This window comes from Mesocricetus auratus, unplaced genomic scaffold (assembly GCF_017639785.1).
Source record: "Mesocricetus auratus isolate SY011 unplaced genomic scaffold, BCM_Maur_2.0 Super-Scaffold_100676, whole genome shotgun sequence".
In the NCBI taxonomy this organism is placed as follows: domain Eukaryota; kingdom Metazoa; phylum Chordata; class Mammalia; order Rodentia; family Cricetidae; genus Mesocricetus; species Mesocricetus auratus.
Genome location: NW_024429266.1, coordinates 182044587 through 182067013, shown reverse-complemented (window position 1 = coordinate 182067013; position 22427 = coordinate 182044587). Strand labels below are relative to the sequence as shown.

The 22427-nt window shown below is 45.9% G+C and overlaps 2 protein-coding genes across 5 annotated transcripts in view; one reads left to right on the top strand and one right to left on the bottom strand.

Moving 5' to 3' along the window:
- Positions 1-10740: 10740 nt before the first annotated feature.
- LOC101842482 (inositol oxygenase-like) lies at positions 10741-11934 on the bottom strand. The gene has a single exon (XM_021224686.2). It carries the CDS (start codon positions 11757-11759, stop codon positions 10902-10904), a length of 858 nt encoding a protein of 285 aa, XP_021080345.2. The 5' UTR covers positions 11760-11934; the 3' UTR covers positions 10741-10901.
- A 4605-nt stretch (positions 11935-16539) lies between these two features.
- Rimklb (ribosomal modification protein rimK like family member B) overlaps positions 16540-22427 on the top strand; it is a 33327-nt gene continuing 27439 nt past the window's right edge. For 3 of the 4 annotated variants that reach the window (XM_040738188.1, XM_040738190.1, XM_040738187.1), the window contains exon 1: positions 16540-16964. The gene's annotated coding sequence lies outside the window, so the exon portion shown is untranslated. Of the gene's footprint in view, positions 16965-17100; positions 17204-22427 lie in introns of those variants that run through there. The other variant, XM_040738189.1, reaches the window with a different exon arrangement.

The following is a 22427-nucleotide window of genomic DNA, read 5'->3' as shown; positions in this document are numbered from 1 at the left end:
TTTTAGATGTCAGCTGGTTACCTCTGGATGGCCTGGCCACAGTGGAGAATGACTCCTAGTTTGTGTAACAATAGACCTAGGTCCCATGCCTATCATGAGGATTAGTGGGACATGCCTGGGGACCTGTGAGACATCTGAAGACTCATGAGACCTGTGTTGCGGAATGTCCGAGGGCTTGTGTACGTGCATTCTAGGATCATCTCTAGGATTAAAGGAAGTGTTTCCTAGTCAGCCCTATACATGATAATAGATGTCTTCTGCCATTACTCCTGCTTTTGAAAAGCTACTTAAGAAATTAGTCAATAAACCGTGGCTTCTCAGTATCCATTGGGAACCCTCCTGAGATGACCTGGTGTTGCTGCCTTGTCTTTAACGTCATTGGGTATTAGCTTCCCTGAGTCCATACTCCCCGACTTAGGGTCTGATCCAGGGTTGTATGGCTGGTTCCCTTCACAGCCTCAAAGACAGCGATCTGGAAAAGGTGGATTTCTGTGAGTTTGAGGACAGCCTGATCTACGTGGCAAGTAGACAAACCTTGCCTCCACAAACCAAAAAAATTAAAATAACTTCACATCCATGTGTACTTGTCATTTTCTGCGTCCTTCAGTTTAGCAGATGCCCTAAGGCAGTTCCGAACCATCTCCGGCTCCCAACACAAAGCAGAAATCATTCCACTCTGTTTAGCACTAATTAGATTAAGTTACTCTCTGATTTAAAATCCATGAAGACAGTTGGATATGGAGGTACACATCTTTAATCAAAGCACTTAGGAGACCGAGGCAGGCAATCTCTGTGAGCTCCAGACCAGTCTTGTCTACATAGTGAGTTTCAGACCAGCCAGCGCTATATAGTGAGACCCCGTCTCAAAACAAAAACAAAAACAGAACAAAACCACAAAACCAAAAAAAACAAACAAAAAAAACCAAGCCAAACCAAAAATCCAAACAACAAAACCCCCAAACTGTAAAGCCTCATCATCGTCTCCAGGGTAAAATCCCCCAGCAGTCCATGTATCATATCTACAATATTTTTATCTCACAATCAAAATTTGAAACTATCTACCCTAAAGCCCTAAGCTCAGGGGCTGCAGATTGGTTCAGTCATGAAGAGTACTGGTCACTTTTTGAAATGACCAGCATGGATGGGTGTCTCACACCAACCCATAATCCCAGTTCCAAGGGATGGAACAGATAGACACCTGACGCACACAAAGGCACGTAGGGTTTCACTGTGTAGCTTTGTAGCCTGTCCTGAAACCCGTTCTGTAAACTAGACTGGCCTTAAACTCACAGAGATCTGCTTGCCTCTGCCTCCTGGTGCAAGATATCAGACTTGTATACAAAAGCTAATCAAAGCTGGTCATGGTGGCCCACGCCTTTAGTTCCAGCACTCGGGAGCAGAGGCAGAGGCATTCTACAGATCAAGTTCCAGGACAGGCTCCAAAGCTATATAGAGAAACACTGTCTGGAAAAAACAAACAGAAAAACCAAATCCAGTGGTATTTTGCAACAAGAACATTGAGTTCTATGTAGTACGACATGATTAAGAAGATGAATATAGAATGCACTGTTGAGTCCAATGTAGACTTTACAAGACTTGTAGAGAATTAGTTATAGCAGTTTAGTTCATCAAAGTAAGTAACCTTGTAGAGAATTAGTTATAGCAGTTTAGTTCATCAAAGTAAGTAACCTAGTGTATATGGACTCTTTTTCTTTTTCCTCCCCTCTCCTTCCCCCACCTCTCCTTCCCTTTTGTTGTTTTGTTTTTTTAATGTCAACACCTAAAGTCTTTATTTGAATATCTCTAAACTTTTTACAAATGATACATTCAAAATTTTATGTTTATGGTGCAAGTGGCACATCAGTGACGTTCAGAGCATAGCAACCGCCCTGGGAGAGCCTATGGGCCATAACAACCAGTTGACCAATCAAACCAGGACAGGTCATCCAAACCAGGAAGCGCACCAATCCTGAGTCTGTTGTTTGCCCCTAGACACACCCCTTACACAGCCCACTAAGTTCCCCACCTCACGGTTTTGCTGTGATGAATGGACGAAGGGCCTGAGTTAGTACAGTTAGCTCGTTAAACAACAACGAAAGACTCTGCTTTTGCAGCGGATCTCTTGGTGATTTGGGGGATTCAGAATCTGGGCACAACAGTTAGACTTCAGTCCTCAGACTTTCAGGCTCGTGGCGTCCTTACCCTCACCATCACCCAGCCTTGTTAACCTAGCTTGGCTTCCGATGCTTGTAGTGAAAGACGACCAGGAACTCCCGATCCCCCAGCCTCTACTTCCCTTGTTCTGGAATTCTTCAATGTGCTGGGATTTGGGTCACACCCCACCGTACCCAGTGCAAACAAAGGATCTTGAAGGAGCAGTTTCGTTTGTCTGGCAGGAGTCTTTCCTCAGCAATTCTCAAGTAGGCCTGGCTGAGGTGTGCAGGCTTCTCAACTGCACAACACTATTTCTCAGACCCGAGCAATGTCTGGATCCCCCAAGGGCATGATAAATACACATCTTGCCGGATAAATACGAGATGATTGGTTAACTGTGAACTGTGAATTTCAGGTAAAAAAAAAAAAGTCATTTTGGGGGACTATGTCTCAATAGTGTAATGTTTGAGAAATCATCTTTTCTGAGACTTAATGTACCTTCCTGCCACGCATCGGTAAACACTTTCAGATTAGTGGTTTATATCTCCCTCGAGGCACATACTTTTGATGATTATCTAGTTTGTCTTTTTAGGAAATTTCAAAAATACATAATCGTATTAGAGGGTTTTTCTCCATTACTATGTCTCCTATTAGCCTCACAGGCAAAAAATAAAAATCTCAGGAGAAACAGTACAATCTTTCATACATTTTGCTCTTTGTTTCTTGTTAATTTCTAAGCCTGCCTCTCTGCTTTCCTTCTTTTTTTTTCCCCCTCTTTTTAAATCCTTGGCTCATGAGCGCCACTGTATGGACAGAAGTGGTAGCTCTCTCAGATTGAAAAGATTTCAGTTTTTGATTGTGTGAACATATGCCATGCGTGTACAGCTGTGAGCTGACCAGCGTCAGGTTCTCTGTGAGAGCAGGAAGTGCTCTTCACCTCCAACATCTCTAGTCCACCCCTCTGCCCGCCCCTGACCGGATGTTGAGCTCTCCGTACCAAGCTCCTCCTCCTCTCTTATTTTGACCTGGATTGTAACATGAAAAATAAATGACCCAGAGACAGATACTGGGGTTCAAACTTCAAGCTGAAGATCAGAAAAGCAAAGCAACTGCCACTAGCTTCTCACCTCTACCTCGGACTGAATGGGCTGATCCTGTCTCCAAGAGCTCTCACGAAGCCTCAGACTGTTACCTCTCAGTGTGGTTGGACTCAAACAAGCCTTAAGTTCTTAGTCTTCTGGTCTCGGCCTCCTGAGTAGCTGTGGTTACAGGCCTTCACCAGGCTGGGCTCTAGACCCAAATGCTTTTCTGGTTTTATCCAAATAATCTCAATACAGTAAGCTTTCTACCAGGGCTCTCCGCTCATCTCTCCCTCTCTACTTTTATCTTACCGACTATAGGTTTTTTCCTTTCTATTTATTTGTTTTGATTTTTCTTTTCTTCCTTCTGATTTTTTTTCCCGGCAAGTGCTGTTTAATAAAAAGGAGCAGTGCAAAAGTCATCTTGAGTGTGTCACTGTGGTGATTTCTAGTTTCCTAGGTTTAACTGACAGGAACAAAATGCTGGGAAAGGAAGACATCACAGTAGTTGAAATTTGTAATTAAGAATATAAACTGGGAGCCGGGCGTTGGTGGTGCACGCCTTTAATCCCAGCACTTGGGATGCAGAGGCAGGCGGATCTCTGTGAGTTCGAGGCCATCCTGGTCTACAAAGTGAGTTCCAGGACAGCCTCCAAAGCCACAGAGAAACCCTGTCTCGAAAAACAAAAAACAAAACAAACAAAACAAAACAAAAAAAAAAAACAACAAAAAAAGCACACACACACACAAAAAAGAATATAAACTGGGCTGGATGGTGGTGGTGCATGTCTTTAAACCCAGCACTTGGGAGGCAGAGGCAAGTGGATCTCTGTGAGGAGACCAGCTTAGTCTACAAGAGCTAGTTCCAGGACAGGCTCCAAAGCCACACAGGAAAAAAACCCTGTCTCAGAAAAAAAAAATTAGAAGCTGAAGAAATAAGCCAAAGCAGATTCTATTTGAACTGTCCTTTAGCTAGATCAAATTCAAATTCCTGGTCTGGGCGAAAGGAACTTCAGGAAACTATCGCCTTGCTTAAGGATTTGTCGGGAGATTGATGGATGGCAGGCAGTTAGAATTTGGGACTACAGGGAGGGAAGCGGTGCCACGGCAAGGCAGCAGGAGGGGAGGAAGCGTCTGGAAGAAAGAGCCAGTCAGCACGGGTTAGGAAGGGGTGGAGAATGCATCGCCTGTGTGTGCAGCCAGCAAAGACCTTTCTGTAGACATTGCGCCTTTGTGAGCTCACTGCAGAGGGCTTGTGTAGGCAACATGTTTTCCAATGTGTGCGTTGTTTCTTTCTGATCATGGGTCTGTGTGAACTGCTGATTGAAAGAACCAGGAATGGATTGTTGAAAAGATTTTGCAGTCCAAGTGCTTGCTTGTGGCTCTGTGGTATGCGTGATTGGCTTTTTGCCAACTGCGATGTTTCCAGTCCCAGATCTCTCTGTGAAAGTTTAGTGGAGGGCTAACAGATTAAGCCAAGACACAACAAAGTCTGAATCTAGAAGACAATGCAAGGGCAATGTGAGGTGGGAACAGAGCTGGTACAAGAAGAGAAAGAGGGAAAGAAAGAAGAAAGCGAGTGTAAACAAATTCCTTCCTTAGGAGGGGAGGAAATTTCTGAGTGGGAGGGTGATGAAAAGCGTTGCACACTTCAGATATGGGTGCCTGACAACCCCAGTTTTCCTAGTTTGGGGGTGTCCTCGTCCACCTCATTTCTGGGCATGCTTTAAGTGTGTGTGTTATGTGCATATTTTGGTTACACCAGGGTGATTCAAATCTTAACGATTATTATGAGAGGAGCCTAAACTGTTCAGGGGATTCAGAATCTGTTGCTGGTGGTGGTATAGGAGACTGATTGGGCACAATTGGAAGGACTTTGGTTCTTTTCTGGGATCCATGGAACAGGGTTAGAGAATGGTTTTGATGATGAAAATAATGTCTGAGGTTCATAGCTAATTTCAAAAGCACAGATACCGAAACGCCTCTACATTCTAAGAACCAACATTATTGCTAATTTACTTCAATTTAACCTGGGCCACCCACACCTGGAAGGAGATGCTATGGCAGGTAACACTCGACAGGTAACCACAGGAAATGGACTTTTGCCTGGGTGAAGGTAGAAGAGAAAAGTCCATTTTTCCCTTTGTAGCCTTGGCTGACCTAGAACTGACTATGTAGACCAATGTAGCCCAAAACTCACAGATCCACCTGCCTCTCCACCTCAAGTGCTAGAAATAAAGTCAAGCACCACCACCCAGCTATCTACTATGTATATTCCTTTGTTTTTTCTCTTTTTCCTTTCTTTCTTTCTTTCTTTCTTTCTTTTTTTTTTTTTGAGACAGGGTTTTTCTATGTAGTTATGACTGTTTTGGAACTCACTTTGTAGACCAGGTTGGCCTGGAACTCACAGAGATCTACCTGCTTCAGTCTCTCAAGGGATGAGATTAAAGGCATGTGCCACCACCATCCAGTGTAGTTTATATTCTTTTTTTTTTTTCCAAGACAGGGTTTCTCTGTGTTGTTTTGGAGGCTGTCCTGGAACTCGCTCTGTAGACCAGGCTGGCCTCGAACTCACAGAGATCCGCCTGCCTCTGCATCCCCAGTGCTGGGATTGAAGACATGTGCCATCAACGCCTGGTCCATTTTATATTCTTAATTAGTAGTTTCTACTACTGTGATGTCTTCCTTTCCCAGCATTATGTTCCTGTCAGTTAAACCTAGGAAACTAGAAATCACCACAGTGACACACTCAAGATGACTTTTGCACTGCTCCTGATCTGCCTGCCTCTTCTTTTCTTCAGCCATCATTTCCTAAACCCTTTCCTTCTAGTTTCCTGTCGTCTGGATTATCTGACTAATTCCTAGAGTTTTCTTCATTAATCAACCTTTTGCAGATTTGTCTGTTTCCCATTGTTTCCATGAGTTCTTTGTCTCCAGCAGACTGGATGTAGAGGTAGGAGACAAGGGAGGCAGGAGGGGGATTTCTGCTTCAACTATTTCTTCCATCAGTCTACAAAGGCTGACTTACCTCGGTCCTGTACACTTGTCTCTGTCACACAGTCTCGTGTGTGCAGTCTCTCCACTCCCCTCCTTAAATTCCAGCCTCCCCCTTCATCTCACCACATCATCCTCCGCCAGCTGTGACTGGCAGGGACACTGACCTACTTTCCGTCTATCTGTTAGACACTGAATCCTGTTTTTTTCTACTCAACTGGATTTCCTGCTAAACCCTTTTTGTTCCCCACGTGTCAGCAGGTCCCCTGACACCTTGAAATGTTTTTTGGTCTTAGAAAATACTTTTCACATCAGAAGAGTAAAAGCCATGATGATGAACAAAAGCTTCTGTGACTTTAGTAAATCCTCTTAGGATTTAAATGGATTTATTTATTACTGATCAAAATAATCTATAAGTTATCTGAAGAATCAGGCACCTGATAACTTTTGTTTGCTTGTTTGTTTGTTTTTTGAGACAGGGTTTCTCTGTGGCTTTGGAGGCTGTCCCGGAACTAGCTCTTGTAGAGCAAGCTGGTCTCAAACTCACAGAGAGCCGCCTGCCTCTGCCTCCCGAGTGCTGGGATTAAAGGTTTGTGCCACCAACTCCGGGCAACAAGCTTGTTTCTAATTTAAGTAAAAAAACAACACTGTGAATAAATAAATGAATCTTTAAAAAGGACTTATTATCATTTTATATGTATGTGTTGTACCTGTACTGCATGTATATTTGTGCATCATATGTGTGTCTGGTACCCTCCCAGGGAGCCCTTCAAGTAAGCCAGTATGTGGGTTCTGGGAATCGAACCAGTGCTCTTAAACACGGAACTTTGGACTCTCTTGAGACTGTTGCCTGGGTTTCCTGAGTTTTCTGGTTTACAGGCACGAGACACCTCACTGGTTAATCCTATTTGGTTTTACTACATTTACTGTGTATTTTCCCTTGTTTTTGAGATAGGGTATCATGCAGTTTAGGCTAGCCTTCATTTGAGAGGGAGCTGAGGAGGACCTTGAACTCCCTCCAAGCCCTGTTTTTCTCGTTTTTTGTTTTTTTTTTCATTTTTCCTTGCTATCTTGTCTTGCCGTCACATTTGCTTGTATAGGATAGAACTCAAGCTGAAAGAGAAGTCAAAGGGGTGTTCAGGGATTCTGGAGCTGACGGAAGAGCAGAGGTGACAAATAAATAGCTCAATGATTTTTTTTTGAAGCCAAGAGAGTAGAGATGTTTTAAAACAAAATGAAGAAACAGCATTAGTGTGAAACTGGGCACACCTTTACGCCCAACACTGGGGAGGCAGAGACACTCTGACCTACACAGTGAGACCATTCAAAACAACAAAGGGAGGCTTTGGGCAGAACAAACTTTCTGAGCAGTGGACAGGGACACGAATTTCAGCCAGTAGGGTTCTCTCGTTACATTCTTTTCCTTTGTTTTGTTTTGTTTGTTTTTCGAAACAGGGTTTCTGTAGGTAGCCCTGGCTGTCCTGGAGCTCAAGAGACCCAGCTCGGGAGTACTAGGATTAAGGCACGTGGCACCACACCCAGCTATGTTCTTTCATTTTATATTTATATATTGTCACCATATATGACAAAGCAGAGCAGTACAATTATGGCAGTGCCAGCCCTTTAAGATGCTTGAATTAATTAAATCTGTGTATGTTTGTTAGTCATTCGGGGTGCTGATGGTGCCATAGAAGGTTGACATCTGTAACAACTGTTATGTGGTTTGAATGTACTCTCTTCTGAAGTTGAAGTCCATCGGTAAATTGTCACTAAGTCAGCCCGGTTTTCTTTCATCTAAGCGAGGAGACATCCTTTCCTTTTTTTCTCCCCCCCCCTTTAGTTGGCATTATTGTTTCTAGAAGAGAACACTTTGCCTTTTCAAATTTCTTTTTTTTGGGGGGGACGGGGAGGTGTTTCGAGACAGTTTCTCAGTGGCTTTGGAGGCTGTCCTGGAACTCACTCCAGGCTGGCTTCTACCACTGCCCAGCTAAAAATGTTGGCAAGCCATGTGCACATCTTTTTGTTTGCTTGTTTGTTTGGTTTTTGAGACAGGGTTTCTCTGTATAGCTTTATAGACCAGGCTGGCCTCGAACTCACAGAGATCCGCCTTGCCTCCCAAATGCTGGGATTAAAGGCATGTGTGTGCCATCACTGCCCCCAAATCCTCAAGCCTTTCAAAATTGATATATTTGAAAATACCCCGGATGAACAGGCAGTCAAGAGAGCAGGAAATTATCACCGGTGATTTAACCTCCTTGTCTCACCTTTCTGCTTTGGGAGGGGGGCTAACAATATTTGCTCAACCTTATGAGGTTGCTGGAGGCTACATAGAATTTATATGTGTTGAGTGCTTTAAATAAACAGCATTTTGCAGATGGCTATCTAGCTCTCTTCAGGAACGTTCATGTGCACTAATCACCCTGCGTGGCTGTTAAAAAATGCAGAGTTGGAAACAGTTTTAGAAGCTTAGTGGCTCAGGTGGGGGAACCACACGGCCTTCATTTTAAGCAAGCTTCCCGGGTGATTGATTTCCTCTGGCGGGGGCGGGGAAGGGGAATCTCACAACCAGATGCAATTAAGGAAAGGGAGAGAGGCTTGCCTCTCTAAGATTTCCATTCTTTCAACCGTATCATTCTTTGATTCTACCACGATGGGAGCTTTCCCAACTGCATCGTCCTTTGTGTCGGCTGTGAGCATTATCTAAGCATAGTTAGAGAGAGGCACACAGTTTAACGTGTAGAAATGGAGAGGGGAAAGTGGGTGGGGCAAGGCTTGACCAGCCTTTAGCTATTCTAACTGCGGGGTCTGCAGCCTGGCTGGCTCTAGCCGGCTGACTCTGGCAGTGGAAGCCGCCAGGAGAAGTAGATTCAGCAACTGTTTGTCTGCTGACAGAGATGCTGACACAGGACACCCAGTACCTCTGCTGTAGCCGCATGAATTTTGCAGTTAGATGCGCCATGGAGCATCCATTCGGTGCAGCTAACCACCCTGGGATCCCTACTGTATTCTACTTTTCAGTTCTCCTTTGCAGTTTTGAGTCCTTCATTTTTATTCAAATTCCAGCTTGTCTTGAACCTCAGGAGAAGATTCACAACAGATGGTGCCTACAGGGCACTTTAAAGATTTTTACTTGTTTTATAACCTGGGGGAACCCGACAAATTTTGCTGTTGCTGGGTGTATGAATGGCTTTTTTTTTGTTGTTGTTTGTTTTTTTTTGTTGTTTTTTTTTTGGTAGTGGGTTTGATATTAATAGACACCAATGCAGAGAAGTAGAACCAAGAGTTTTCAGGATCTGGGTATGGTGATCCACACCTGTAATCCACGTCTGTAATCAGTCCCCTCCACAGAGTCCCAGACCAGCCTAGGCTAGACCTTGCTCCCCTCAAGCTAAACCAAACCCAAAGCAAACCAAGCAAACGCGCATGCACAAAAAACACTCCAGGCACCTAGTGTGTTAGGCACCCCTGTTATTTCAGCACTCAAGAGGCTGAGGCTGGAGGACTACGAGTTCCAGGTCAGCCTAGGTTACTAACAAGCAGAGCAATTGGATCTGGGCAGATAAATCTTATTTGATATTGAAGAGAGTCAGAGATCCCACACTCAAAGTCCATCTTTCCCTTCACCAAGCACTTCCAGACTCTCTCTCCATAGACCCATTAAATACACCAGGACAGAGATGATATTTATTGGTTCCACACCCATGGACACACATTCAAATATAACTATTTGTATTACTGTCACACGTGACAAAAAATATTTCTCTTTGCTACTAAGCTATTTGGTATCATCTTGAATAACAGTCACTATTTACTGAATTCTTGCTATGTTTGAGTTATGTTAAACTGCATTAATTTTGGATAATTTCATTAATCCTCATAATTTAATAAATCAGTGCTAATAAGGTATTTATCTTATTGATGCACAAAAAACCTGAGGTTTGTAGAGGTTAATAGGCAGCGATCCTGTATAACTAGCAAGTAAAGCTGGGGTTTCAACCAAGACTTATCTGACTCCAGGGCTGTAGCCTCACCTACACAGTGTGCCTTTCCAGGACATTTAGCTGACTTCCCACCTTCAGAACAACATCAATTGAGCAGTGAAAAACTTTGCGTTGGGAGGCTGGAGACTCCTGTTCGGTGGTTCGCACTGGCTGTTCCTAGAGAGCCAGGTTCAATTCCTAGTCCTCACATGGTATGGTGGCTCATCAACATCTGTAACCGCATGGGATGCAGGGGGTGTCCTGACACAGGGGTAACAAAATCCATACGAATGAAGTAAGTTTAAAATTTGTGAAAGACCAGGCGGTGGTGGTGTGGGCCTTTAGTCCCAGTACCGGCAAGGCCGAGGCAGAGGCAGCTGGGTCTCTCCCTGAGTTGAGGCCAGCTCTAGGATAGCCAGGGCTACACAGCAACTCTGTCTTGAAAACAAAACAAAGCCCAGTGGGTATATAATTAAGTCGGTCGAAAGAAACTACACAAACACAAAATACTTTTTCTGTTTAAAGCACTGTCTGTCTTTATTGAAATCTGGTTCAAGGGTCCTCAAGCACACCAGGTGGAGACTGTGGGCAGGCGTCCAGGGGCCCTGAGCAAGGCTGGAGTGGGCCACTGCTGTGCCTGATGGTGTCCAGCCCGGGTGCTGCTCTTCAACGGTGGGAGGCTGTTGGAAACCATTCACCAGCTCAGGATGCCTGGGCAGTACTTGTCAATCAGCCTCTGATAGTAGGGCCGCAGGCTGTCCACATCTGGCAGCTCAGGGCTCTTGGTGTAGAGGTCAAACTTGTTGAACTCTTGCACCCAGGGCAGCATACGCAGGTCCTGCTGACTGCACAGCTGTAGGTAGTCACCGCTCGTGTGCCATGGGTAGAAGGAGTGGAATCGCACCACGTAGAAGGCCTCAGGGGGCAGGGAGAACCTGTTGAACTTCATCACCTGGTAGAGGTACTCGTCATGGCCCCAGGACATCAGGACATTCTCCAGTCCACAGTAGGGCTGGTACATGCCAAGTTCCGTGCTGTACCGAGGGTCCTGGAGATCAGGGTTGTCCTGGAAAGTAGAGTCCCGGAAGACCACAGAGGCCTGGGGACGGCAGCCCACGGGAAAAGTGTCTCCAACCACGGCCCACTGAGGTTCCCCCCACAGAGCCAGGATCTTTCCCAGATCATGCAGGAGTCCAACCAGGTGGAACCAGTCTTTGTCTGGGTGGGCTTCCCGGATGCCCTCCGCTGTCTGGAATGCATGAAAGGAGTTGGGGAAGTCTACATCCGGGTCAGATTCGTCCACCAGGTCATCTAGCATGTTCACAGCCTCCATGACCGTCATTTTCTTGTGTGAGAAGCCTCCAAACTGGATATGTTTCCTGTTGACGAAGTCCACCGTCTGGTGTGTGTGCATGAGCTTGTAGGTGCTAAAGACTCGATCCAGCAGTGGGCCTGCGGTGTAGTTGCGGAAGCTGGCCTTGCTTGCGCTCAGCTCTGGGGCCACTTCAGGTCGATAGGCCAGGGAAGGGTCTAGGTACATGTCCACCTTCATCCTGAGAGGCAGCTGCGGTCAGACGACAGAGCCTGCCTTAGGTCCAACAACAACAACAACAACAACAACAACAACAAACTCACTTATAATAAAGCACACGTTAAAGAATCTATGAGACACGACTGTTCAGGCAACCCAAGCATGAAGCTCAGCGATGTGACTGAACCAGGTATGGCCACTCTTAGCCTGGGTTTCCCAGGTGGGAATGGTGATTTCAGCACCATCACTTTATTCCAAAAAGTTAAGTGATTATTGATTGGTTCTTCTAAGGGTTCTGACAACAGAACAGTTTAAAATAAGCCGTATCCTTAGAGCAACTGAAGCAGAGCGATCTTTGCATTAACTCCAAAAGTCCATAGAGCAGTTCTAGGAATCCAGTTTAAGAGCTGACTGTTGTAAAGCTGGGTACCAACTTGTACCAAGTGTCGATTACTAAGCTCAAGGCATACGTAATAACTGAACAAGGTCTATTAACCCTAAGTGTTTGCTTGTAACTTGCTTATGCCATTGGATACCGTGCAGTTTATCATGCTTGTTTTATCTACCCCTCAAGGCATTTTCTTGGTGTGGGGATGGGGTGGGGGGAGCTGGATTTCAGAGGTAGGGTTTCTCTGTGGCTTCCCACGCTGTCCTGGAACTAGCTGTTGTAGATCAGCCTGCCTCTGCCTCCCGAGTGCTGGACTTAAAGGTGTGGGCTATCATCGCCCGGCATCCCTCAGGGGATTTTTATGAACATAGTATATAACATATTCTGCTCCTCAGTTGTGGCTAAGGAAGCCTTCCAAAGGATATAGACCGGAATGCTGGCATTCGCCTTTAGAGCAAAGCCTGGGGATGATCTTTCTCTTACTTTTCCATCTTTTCCAGGCCCCTCACGTGTGTCTGCCTTCTTATACACTATTAAGACCAAGGGCCGCGCCGCCATTGGCTTTGTTTTTTAAAACAACACTGCTTTTGGCTTTCTCCCATTATCATGCATCAAAACCAATATCGTACATAGCACAAATTCTACTTGGTATTAATTGGGGGTAAAGCTGAAGAAGAGAGGCAAAGCGGGCAGGAGCTAGAGAGTTCTTACCTCTACTGACGCTCAGACCAAAGCGGCGATCCTGTCCTCAGACCTTCCCGACTGCTTCTGTGTGCACCAAACCTCACTGCACTGAGGTCCTGTTGCCTCCCACCTTATATTCCTCTCCAGAGCTGGGATTAAAGGTGTGGGATCCCAAGTGCTGAGATCACCTTTGTGTAAACTCTGTTCCTTTCAGATTGAATCAATGTCGTGTAGCTCAGGGTTCTGTCTGCAGGCATCCCTGCAGGCCAAAAGAAGGCACTAGATCTCATTACAGATGGTTGGGAACCACCACCACATGACTGTGAATTTAACTCGGGACCTCTGGAATATCAGCTGGCGTTCTTTTTTGTTTGTTTGTTTGTTTTGTGTCTCCAGACAGGGTTTCTCTGTAGGTTTGGGGGCTGTCCTGGAACTCACTCTGTAGACCAGGCTGGCCTCGAACTCACAGAGATCTGCCTGCCTCTGCCTCCTGAGTGCAGGGATTAATGTTGTGTGCCACCCACAGCTCCCCTCCCCCCTCCTGCTGCCTTGGATTCCCCCCCCCTCCCCGGTAGGGTGCTTTGGAGGTTATCCTGGAATTAGCTCTTTTTTTTTCTTTTTTTGGTTTTTTTGAGACACTGTTTTTCTCTATTGTTTTGGAGGCTGTCCTGGAACTCCCTCTGTAGATCAGGCTGGCTTCAAATTCACAGAAAACTTCCTGCCTCTGCCTCTCTAGTGCTGGCATTAAAGGCGTGTGCCTCCAATCCACCAATCCCCCACCTTTTCTTTTCTTTTTTTTTTTTTTTGGTTTTTCCAGATAGGGTTTCTCTGTAGTTTTGGAGGCTGACCTGGAATCACAGAGATCAGCCTGCCTCTCCCTCCAGAGTGCTGGGATTAAAGGTGTGTGCCACCCATGTCCTGCCTTGGTTTTTCCTTTTTTTTTTTTTTTTTTTTTTTAAGGCAGGATGCTTTGGAGGTTGGCCTGGAACTAGCTCCTTTTTTTTTTTTTTTTTTTTTTTTTTGGTTTTTTGAGACAGGGCTTCTCTCTATTGTTTTGGAGGCTGTCCTGGAACTCCCTCTGTAGATCAGGCTAGCCTCAAACTAACAGATCTGCCTGCCTCTGGCTCCCTAGTGCTGGGATTAAAGGCTTGTGCTACCAACGCCTGGCTTGGAACTAGCTAGCTCTTGTAGACCACGCTGGCTTCGAATTCACCGAGATCTGCCTGCTCTCCCTCCTGAGTGCCTGGCCTCTGTGGCTAACTAGTGTGGGAATAACAGACCTTGGCCGGAGGCCCATTTCCCCATCAGTTTGTGAACAGGCAGCTGTAAAACAATGTTTGCAAAAAACATGTTTAGTAAAAACAATACAGTGCCTAGGGCAATAAGTTCCTGATAAGGGCTGGCCCATGGAAACGCCCTAATCTCAACCTTTTCCAAAGACTAACTGCCTCTTCCTGACCCACCCACCTCCGCCTCTAGGGCCAACGTATATAATAACTAGCCAGGGTAGGAATAAAAGAGAGCCTTCTTGAGAAGCCTTCTTGAGGATCCTCCTGGGAGCCACTGACAGGTATCTTTGTCGTCAATCCCAACTCCCTCGCCACATTCTCGGATACAGGCTGCACAGCGGGCCGGGCAACTAGTGTGTCGAGCTTTGCACTCTGATTTTCAGACAAACTTTATGTGTTAGACCATAAAGAAAATATCACCACTATTGTATACACTCAGATGTCCGGCAGGGAATTGCAATGTGATAGATAATAGATAGCATTTTTAAGTTGCAAGTGGCCAGTGAGTTGAGAGAAAACGCTACTTACAGCTTCGCTTGCCCAACCTCCGTTTTCTGGAAGGTGCATGGTTACTATCAATCCGATTGTGTTACAGTAGCAGGAACAAGCTATTCATGCTCTGTTTAACTCTCTCTGCCATTCTCCCCTCTCCCTCCCTCTCTCCCTCCCTCTCTCTCTCTCTCTCTCTCTCTCTCTCTCTCTCTCTCTCTCTCTCTCTCTCTCTCTGTCTCTGTGTATGTACTGCTGTGCTTACTAGCTCCTTATTCAATTCTAGATGAAATAGGTAACTCTTTTAAAAATCACTTTTTCTTTTTTTTTTTTTTTCAGGCAAAGAGGCTAAGTAGAGCCAGCAATCAGTATCAGCAGCGTGACTCCCGCTGTTCCCAGCCCAGGTAACGGTATAGCTCTTAAAATGTATATACACCTATAGAGAAAGATGCAGAGATAGGTCACACTTGTGGAACTGGTCCTTTTTTTTTATTTTTTTATTTTTGGTTTTTTGAGACAGGGTTTCTCTGTATTGTTTTGGAGGCCGTCCTGGAACTTGCTCTGTAGACCAGGTTGGCCTCGAACTCACAGAGATCCGCCTGCGTCTGCCTCCGGAGTGCTGGGATTAAAGGCGTGCGCCACCAACGCCCGGCGGGAACCGGTCCTTTTGCTTGGCAGAGGTGCACAGGTGCCTTTATTTACCCTCTGAGTCATTTTGTCCACCTTCTAGGCTCGGGGTTTTCAACCTTTCTGTCTAATACAGTTCCTCAGGTTGTGGTGATCCCCAACTATAGGATTATTTTCGTTGGTACTTCATAATTGTAATTGTGCTACTGTTATGAATTGTGTTTTCCGATGGTCTTAGGTGAGCTCTGTGAAAGGGTCGTTAGTCTCCCAAAGGGTTGAAACCCACGGTTTGAGAACCACTGCAGGTCTTCAGGACTGTCAAGAGAATGAAATGATTAAGAGGCACAGAGAAAAGTTGTTGGCTGATGTGATTTGAGATGGGGGTGGGGATGGTGACAGAAGTTATTTGGGAATGAATTTTCAATGTAAAGAAGGATGGTCACTCCTCACCCTTGGCTTCTTTCACGGGGTAGAAAAGGAAGTTAAGCAGTGGAGCATGGTCAAATGTTAGTCTCTTTTTTGGACGATGATTTTTATAAGGTTTTATTAGGAAATGCTCCTAAATGTATGATGTTTATTCTAACATCAACTCGGGGAGCTCCTTTGTATGCATATTGGTTTGTAAGAGCCCGAGCTGGCTCTAGCTTCCCTGTCTTGCCTTTGAACCGGCCCAGGCAAACAATTTATGATAACGTTTTTCTTTTGTGGCCGGTGATCCTCCTGCCTCAGCATCCCTTAGCACTAGTAGCACGCTCGGCTGAGGCTGCAGTTAAGGCGCCTTTCCCCTACGGAAAGGTGTCGTCTTCGGTGCATTCGCGGATCAGGACTATTACCGTTACCATCATCTTTGTCCCCAAACCTCTGCCTTCTCGGGAGGCAGGGCACCAGGGAGCAATGCTGGCGCCACTGCGAGCCGCCCGAGTCCCCAGGCCAGACCTCGCGAGGGAGGCTCGGCGGGCATCAAAGCGCGCACGGCCGCAGCCCCGAGAGGGGGAGCGCGGGCGGGAGGGCGCACAACGGCAGGGCCTACTCTCGCGGTGCCGAGCGGAACAATCCTCGCCCCCCACCCGTTTTCCCCGCTCCGAGAGGACGGTTTGGGGGCGGGTGGCGAGGCGCGCGTCCTCGGAGCGCCCGCGTGGCCCCCTCGCGAGCGAAGGCGCGCGCCCCGCGGCTCCCCTCCGGCCGGCGGGGCGGTCCCCACGCAGGTGTCCGTCCGCCGGGGCGCGCTCGCCGCCCCGCCCCCCGCTCCTCGCCCCCCGCCCGCGAGTGCGGCGCCGGGGGGCGGGGCCGCGCGGGTCCTCGGCTCGGGCGGGGGGCGCGCGGCGCCTCTGTCTGGGGGACGCGGGGCGGCCTCGGCGGCGTCGCGCGCTGTGTGTGTGTGTGTGTTCGTGTGTTCGTGTGGTGTGTGTTTGCGTGGTGTGTGTGTGAGGGGTCCCGCGCGCGCGCACGGTCGAGCGACAGGCGAGGGAGGGAGCGAGCGAGCGAGCGGCGGCCGGGCGAGAGCGTGTGGGAACGAAGAGTACGGGCGTGTGGGGGGAAGGGGGAGGCCGGCCGACACCCTCGAGGCCGTGAGAAAGTGGGCGAGTGGGCGAGGACGCGCGGCCTGGCTGCGGGAGCCGGCGGCGAGGAGAAAGGAGGCGGCTCCCGGCATCCCGCCCCCTCCCCCTCCTCAGCGGACTTCCCGCGGCCCGTGTTTGCTCCCAGGCGGCGGCAGGCCGAGCAGGAGGCAAGGGAGGAGCCGGCGGCCAGGTGAGCGGCGAGCCGCCCTGGGCGGAGGCGGCGACGGGGGCGTGGGCCGGGGGCGCGCCCTCGAGCCGGTGGCTTGGGCCGCGGACCGGAGGCGGGCGCCAGAGGCCGGTGGTCGCTGGGTACCAGAGTCGGCGAGGAGCGAGGCGGAAGCCGGGGAGTCGCCTGCGTGCGGGAGGGGGCGTGAGGCGGCGATCGCGGCGTGAAATCGGTGTGCGTTCCCGTGTCGCCGAGGGGGTGTGGTAAGCCTGGGAATCCTGCTCTGAGTCAAACCTGCGGGCTGCTGGCACCCCTCAGGGGTGTGGTTGTCACCGCTGTCCCTGATTCCGCCGGAGAATCTGATGTGACCGAGGCAGGAGGATGCTGTGAGCCTCACCCTGCTGTTACTACGTCCCTCCCAACATGTAAAATGTGGAGTAGCCATCAGTTGTTTCCATTTTTTTTTCTTTAACAGCCGTGTGAACAATAAGGCAGACCAAATAATTGAAGGGTTGACTGTAGTGGAAATATCCCCTCCCCCCAAATTCCTGATAGAGGACAACTTCAGTCCTAAGAATTTAATGTTTCTCGTCCCAGGTTTGGAATCCTTGTGTTCTGTCCGGTTTGTATTCATGAATAGAGATGGGGTGTTATTTCTGTTTTTTTCAATGGGGTTTTTATACTAACCAAGGTGTGTATAACTTGAATGTAAATTCTTTCGATGTAATTTTATTTTCTCAAATATTGCCTACAGTTTCCCTAATGTTTCTGCAGATGGGTTGAGTTCCAAATCCATGTGGGAAGCATATCAGTTTACTATGGGAGGCTTTCTTTTTTTGTTTTTTCCCTGGACATTCTTAATTAACTCTATGAAGATTTAAGTGTTGCTTAGGTCTCTTCCTTTTCACAATGGGTAGCTTAAAGGTTATTCTGTTTTACTCTCTTAAGCAATTAATTGACAATACTTTTTAAGATACTTGAAATATAACAAGGGAATTTCAGTCATGGAGATTAGAGATTTAACCCTTTTTGTTTTTTGTTTTGTTTTGCTTTTGGAGACAAGGTTTCTCTGCACCTTTGGAACCTGCTTTGTAAACCAGGCTGGCCTCTGTCTCATAAGTGCTGGGTCTAAAGGTGTGCACTACCACCGACTGGCTAACCCTTTTTTTTTTTTTTTTTTGTTTTTGTTTTTGTTTTTCGAGACAGCTGGAACTAGCTCTGTAGACCGGGCTGGTCTTGAACGCACAGAGATCTGCCTGCATCTGCCTCCGGATTACTGGGATTAAAGGTGTGTGCTACCAATGCCTGGCAACCCTTTACTTTTTAAAAGAAGCCATTGTTGATCCTTCCTAGTAGTTCCTTGGTTATTTTAATAAAAATTTTTCTTTTTTGAGACAGGGCTTCTCTGTGTAACAGCCCTGGCTGTCCTGGAGCTCGCTTTGTAGATCAGGCTAGCCTCAAACTTACACAGATCTGCCTGCCTCGGCCTCCCAAGTGCTAGGATTAAAGGTGTGTGCCACCATCTGGTTTGTCAAATATTTGAAGTTGGGCGGCGTTGGTGGCGCACGCCTTTAATCCCAGCACTCAGGAGGCAGAGGCAGGTGGATCTGAATTCGAGGCTAGCCTGGTCTTCAAAGAGTTCCAGGACAGCTTCCAAAACAATACAGAGAAAACCTGTCTTGAAAAATAAAAAAAAGAAGTCATGCTCCCTCCCATTTCCTCTTTGATAGTTGAACCACTGGGCTCTGTTGAGGCTGGGCTGGAGGGCAGTGAACAGTGTCTCCACTCCGAGGAGCCGGAATAGCTTTTACTAGTGGGTAGCAGGCAAAGCAACATAAAGTGAACAAAAGTGGGCGGAAGAAAGAGTATGACTAAGTGTGAAGAGTGAGAGAAGAACCAAGTGTAAAGGGAATCAGTTTTCTTGTAAGTTGTGGTTGTTTTTGGAGCTCTGTAATAATGTGGACTCCTGGGGAGCCATATGGCTGGTGAGTTTACAGAGTATTCTGAAAATGGGATTAAGTCATATACATTAAAGAACTTCAGAAATTACAATCATTTTAAAATCTGAGGGAGAAAACATTAGCTGTGCTGACATGCAGTTGTTCCAAGAGAAACTGAGTAAGATTAGGTACAGAAACTGTCTTCCTTTCCTTGCAATTTTCTTCTTGTAATATTACTATTGTTGAAATAGCCAGGTGGTAAACTCCTTTAATCCCAGCACTTGGGAGGCAGAGTCAAGTGAGTCTCTGTGAGTTCAAGGCCAGCCTGGTCTACAGAGTGAGTTCCAGGACAGCCCCCGCCAAAAAAAAAGGTTGTTGAAATAATATGGAACCTCCAAAAAATATCTGTATATAAAGTATTTGTAACATAAATATCTGTAAAGTTTATTAGGTTTGTTGAAAGTACTTTCTGGCTTCATGGAGTGCCAGGCTGTTAAATTTTTTTATTTTTTATTTTTTTGGTTTTTCAAGACGGTTTCTCTGTAACTTTGGAGGCTGTTCTGGAACTTGCTCTGTAGGCCAGGCTGGTCTTGAACTCACAGAGATCCTCCTGCCTCTGCCTCCCGAGTGCTGGGATTAAAGGAGTGCACCACCAACGCCTGGCCCCTGGAACTCATTCTTTAGTCTTTAGACTCACCTGACCTCAAACTCAGATCTGCCCACCTCTGCCACCACCACCTGGCTGATCATGGTACTTGATCCAATGGAATTGATGAGTTGGCTAAACAATCATATGTATTTATGTGCCTGATTAATTTTACTGCCCTTTTCTGTAGGAGTGAACCCCACAAAGCTATCCACCCGTGAGGGCGGGGACATGTAAACTGACACAGGTAGATATAAAAGGAAGTGAAAGGAAAAGGACCCTCCCTTTTTTCTCTTGGAAGCCAGCCACGCTTCTAATTCCTAGCTTGTGCGACTCTCTCTCTGGTAAATAAATATATTGTTTTCCTTATAGCATTGAATATCCTCATTATCTAGTGTCAGAAGTGGGATATGAACCCACGCCTCCAGGGGTATGTCATGATTTGTAACAAAAATTAAAAGCTACTCATCATCTAAATGCCTCCTTCTATCTTCTGTACCTTTTCCTCTTGTGATGCTGTTGGCTAGCTTCATGCTTTTTTTTTTTTTTTTTTTTTTGGTTTTTTGAGACAGGGTTTCTCTGTATTGTTTTGGAGGCTGTCCTGGAACTAGCTCTGTAGACCAGGCTGGCCTCCAACTCACAGAGATCCGCCTGCCTCTGCCTCCCAAGTGCTGGGATTAAAGGCATGGGCCACCAACGCCCAGCTTAGCTTCATGCTCTTAATGGTAAAGTCTGAAACAAAACAAGGAATTGCTGTGTCATGTAAGACCACTTATTTTATATTGCTATGTGCTCCCATTTTTGGTAGCATTTGAGTAGTAGATTTCTCCCAATAGTATTCCATTGACATATAATTTAGTCATCCTAAGGCTCCAGTAAGAATAGCTTCACATTCCTTTATCAAAGCACAGTAATGTCTAGGAAGGAAATTTGGGGAGGACATTTGGCATTTTTCTTAAATGCTAGGTCCTTTGAGCTACACTGTGCTTTGTACCTAGAAAGTTTTGAAACTTTGTCATCTTTTAAAGATACTTTATAACAGTGTTATTAAGTAAACACATTAGAAATTTTTGTTTTGTTTTTAAGAGATCTTTTATAGTTGGCTATAGGTAATAGACCAAAATCTGGGAATTTAGTAATGAAGCTACATACTATTTAGGTAAAGGGTAATTTTTTTTTTCTGGTTGGAGTTGGAAGTGTGTAAAAAACTTGCAGTTCACTTAGAGTTTTTATTTCATTTTTTTTCTAAATTTCTTGTATTATAAATACTTTGGGTGTAAATTTTGTTTAATGGTTTCTAAGGAACATTTGTTGTTGTACACCATCTATCTTCAGGGTCTTTCTTGCAGAACTAACCTCTGTCCATTTGATGATAGCTCCTTGTAAATAACCTCTTGATAATTCCCTTTCTACATTCTATCTCATGATTTTGATTAGTGTGGGTGCCTCATACAAGTAAAATCAATGTCTTGTTCAGTAAATGTCATGTTTGATTTAGCTTCATGTCTGTCCTCAGGTTCATTCAAGTTGTAACATTCATCAATTTTATATTTTAAAGATTTATTTATTCTTATCCTAGGTGTATGATTTGCCTGCATGTATATATGTGTAGAGGCCAGAAGAGGGTGCCAGATCACCTAGAACTGGACTAAGAGCAGCACATACACCCATATACCCCTTTGGCCTACTTATTCATGTGTCAGTGGCATTTAGGTTGTTCCTGGCATGTAGCTGCTATGAACAATGCTACTGTGAGTGCAGGTGTATAGAGACCTACTTGAGATCCTTCGTTATTGAGTTGTAGCTGAATCTGGCCTCAAACACATTCTGCTTTAGCCTCTCTTGTGGGAAATCAGATGTGTGTCATTATACACATTGCTTCATTATGGTTTGGGATTGCATTTCCCTTAAATAATGTCAAGGTTCATGGCATTTAAAAATTTAGTTGTATTTATGTGTTTTTGCATGGTCTAGTCAGAGGATAACTTTTTAAAAAATGTATTATGTATTCAGCATTCTGCTTGTATGTTTGCATGACAGAAGGTCTCATTATAGATAGTTGTGAGCCCCAGATCTCATTATAGATGTTTGTGAGCCCCCTCGTTGTTGCTGGGAATGAATCCATGTCCTCTAGAACAGCAGCCAGTGCTCTTAACCTCTGAGCCATCTGTCCAGCCCTAAAATATTTTTTTAAAGGACTCTAGAGCTAGGTATGGTAACATTTGCCTGTATTCCCAGCACTGGGGAATGGGGTTAAGGCAGAAGTAGGGTGGATTGAGGTAGGCCAGATTGAACTTTCTTTAAAAAAATAACCTAGGCAGTCTCAAACACTGAAACAGTGACTTTCTCATGATAAAGTAAGTGAGGAACTTCATTTTTTTTTTTTTTTTTTTTTTTGGTTTTTCGAGACAGGGTGTCTCTGAATTGTTTTGGAGGCTGTCCTGGAACTCACTCTGTAGACCAGGCTGGCCTCGAACTCACAGAGATCCGCCTGCCTCTGCCTCCCGAGTGCTGGGACTAAAGGCGTGCGCCACCAACGCCCGGCGGAACTTCATTTCTTTAGACTTGTATTCTAGGCAGTTGTTTTTGTTTGTTTATTTTGTTTGTTTTTTGGCATGCTGGTGCTGAGCTTGCAAGGGAAAACTGCCAGATACAAAGTGTCTGTAGGTGGCTTAGCAGAGAAGACTACTTAGTACTCTTGTAGACCAAGGTTTGGTTCCCAGCACCTACATGGCAGCTCACAACCATCTGTAACTCCTCTTTCCAAGTTATCTGCCATCTAACCTCCATAGGTACCAGGCATGGGCATGGTGCACATAACAAACATGCAGGCAAATTACTCATACACATTAAAATTAAATTAAAACCTACCCTTTTCACTAGAGTTTATAACTGGGTGTT

Coding starts and splice junctions, on each gene's coding strand:
- LOC101842482 (XM_021224686.2), bottom strand. CDS start 11,759: ATGAAGGTGGACATGTACCTAGACCCTTCCCTGGCCTATCGACCTGAA.